Genomic DNA, 2,113 nt, shown 5'->3' on the forward strand with positions numbered 1-2,113 from the left:
CTTGCCCTTTGAACTGCTCAGAGAACAAAGCTTGTCATTAGACATGGTCCAGAGCCAGTCACTGGAAAAAGAAATCAATATTCAGACCAATTATTGTGACAGCTACCATTTGTATGATTTAGCACATGATCACTTTTAAATCCTCTAAATCTTCACCTTGTCTCTGGACAGGAGACAGGCTGCTGAGGGGGCCCAGGCCTGGCCATGGACTAGGATGTATCTTCACACTTCCTCAAGCCACAGAGAACTTGAACCAGGTGGTATGGTTGTACTCCTCCCCAGGACTCAGCAGCACAGGAGGGAAGTGGGGCTGTGAAGGGAAGACAACACAGTTACACCTCACAAGCCAGGGTCGTGCCATTAGCTATCCAGGGTGTGCTTCTAGACCAGGGCTCCGTGGGTCAGTGCCAGTGTGGAAACAGTAGTATTGGTTTGCGATGAGATAAAGAACCATTCTGAACCAGAATGAAAATCTAAATCACCAAGCACAATTTTTCAAAGCAAGAGTTTCTTGCTGGAGGAAGTAGTTGGTTTATGTTATGGTTTGGATGCAACGTGTTCCCCAAAGCTCATGTGTGACAATGCAAGAAGGTTCAGAGGAGAAATGATTGGGTTGTGAGAGTCTTAATCCAATCAGTAAATTAATCCCCTGATAAGGATTAACTGAGTGGCAACTGAAGTGGTAGGGTGTGGCTGGAGGAGGTGGGAATTGGGGATATGGCTTTGGGGTGGTATATATTTGTATTTGGCAAGTGGAGCTCTTTCTCTCTGCTTCCTGATCTGCCACGCTCTTCCACCATGATATCCTACCTCACCTTGAGCCAAGGAATGGAGCCTGATGTCTATGGATTGAGGCCTCTGAAACCATGAGACCCTAAATAAACTTTTCCTCCTCTACAGTTGTTCTGGTCTGATTCTTTTAGTCACAGCAACAACAACAAAAAAAAGCTGACTAAAACAGTTTATAGCCAGGCAGGGTGGCACCTCCTGTAATCCCAGTGGCATGGGAGGCTGAAACAGGAGATCATGAGTTCAGAGCCATCCCCTGCAACTTAGCGAGGCCCTAAACAACTCAGTGAGATGCTATCTCTAAGTAAACTACAAAAAAGGGTTGGGATGTGGCTTAGTATTTAAGCGCCCCTGATATGGGATGTGGCTTAGTTTTTAAGCCACATCCCTGAGCTCAATCCCTGATACCAAAAAAAAAAAAAAAAAGTTTATATTCTGATGCAAGGTGAAAGCTCCTTATTATAGGCTGGTATTTTGAGGACAACTGCTTCAAGAGATAGAAAAAAAAGTTATAAAGAATCTAATAGGATGAAAAGAAGGCTCTGCTTAAAAGTGTGGTTGCAGAACGTGTGGTTATTGACAAAGAAACATTATACGGGGGCGCTGAGGTTGTGGCTCAGTGGCAGAGCACTCGCCTTGCACATATGCGGCACTGGGTTCGATCCTCAGCACCACATAAAAATAAAGAGATCATGTCCATCTACTACTAAAAAAATATTTAATAAAAAAAGAAACATTGTACTGAATAAAAGTTTCAAAGATAAAAAGTTTAAGCTTTTTAAAAACATGTAAATGCCACATCAGTAGCTTTGCTTTGGGTTTTCTGTTTGGAATGACGGAGAAGAAAACAAACATGGACTTTTGAATCATACAGCTTGATTTGAGGGCTGTGACCTTGGACTCAATACCACTCTATCAAGGCAGCCTGGGGCTTTACCTGGTTGATTGCATCAGGCCAATTCTGGGTCTCAAGGCAGAAGCCAGAATGCTTAGGATAGATGGCTTCATTCTTGCCCTTCAGCGTGCCATTCAGGAAGTTGCCCGTGTAAAACTGGACACCAGGCTGGGTGGTGTATACTTCTAGTACCCTCCCGCTTCCAGCATGATACACCCTGGGGATAAAGACAAGCCACATGTGAGTCCAGAGCAGAAAAGCAGACAGAGAGGGGTAGAAATGGAATTTTCTTTGGGACAGGAATCAGACCCAGCCACAGAGAGGGGCAAGATGTATAGAGGAGAGAGAGGTAGGAAGGAAGAATATGATGGAAATTCTTACAGCCTCCTAGGTGGGGCATGAGAAGGTGGTTTCAAGGATCCTCCATGG

The 2,113-nt window shown here is 44.5% G+C and overlaps 1 protein-coding gene across 1 annotated transcript; it reads right to left on the reverse strand.

Annotated features, from left to right (window-relative positions):
• Positions 1 to 11: 11 nt before the first annotated feature.
• On the reverse strand, positions 12 to 1,939 carry LOC107137128 (galactose mutarotase-like). Its single transcript, XM_015479480.2, has 2 exons — positions 1,727 to 1,939; positions 12 to 310 (listed from the first exon to the last, which is right to left on the reverse strand). The coding sequence occupies exons 1-2, from the start codon at positions 1,922 to 1,924 to the stop codon at positions 233 to 235; spliced, it is 276 nt and encodes a 91-aa protein (XP_015334966.1). The 5' UTR covers positions 1,925 to 1,939; the 3' UTR covers positions 12 to 232.
• Positions 1,940 to 2,113: the final 174 nt, after the last annotated feature.

The sequence above is a fragment of the Marmota marmota genome, unplaced genomic scaffold (genome assembly GCF_001458135.2).
Source record: "Marmota marmota marmota unplaced genomic scaffold, marMar, whole genome shotgun sequence".
NCBI classification, from domain to species: domain Eukaryota; kingdom Metazoa; phylum Chordata; class Mammalia; order Rodentia; family Sciuridae; genus Marmota; species Marmota marmota.

Bases quoted from the DNA above. Each gene is read 5' to 3' on its own strand.
- LOC107137128 (XM_015479480.2), bottom strand. From the start codon at position 1,924: ATGTGGCTTGTCTTTATCCCCAGGGTGTATCATGCTGGAAGCGGGAGG. The intron at 311-1,726 runs GTAAAGCCCCAG...TTCCCTTCACAG, and splicing joins GGCCTGATGCAATCAACCAG to CCCCACTTCCCTCCTGTGCT.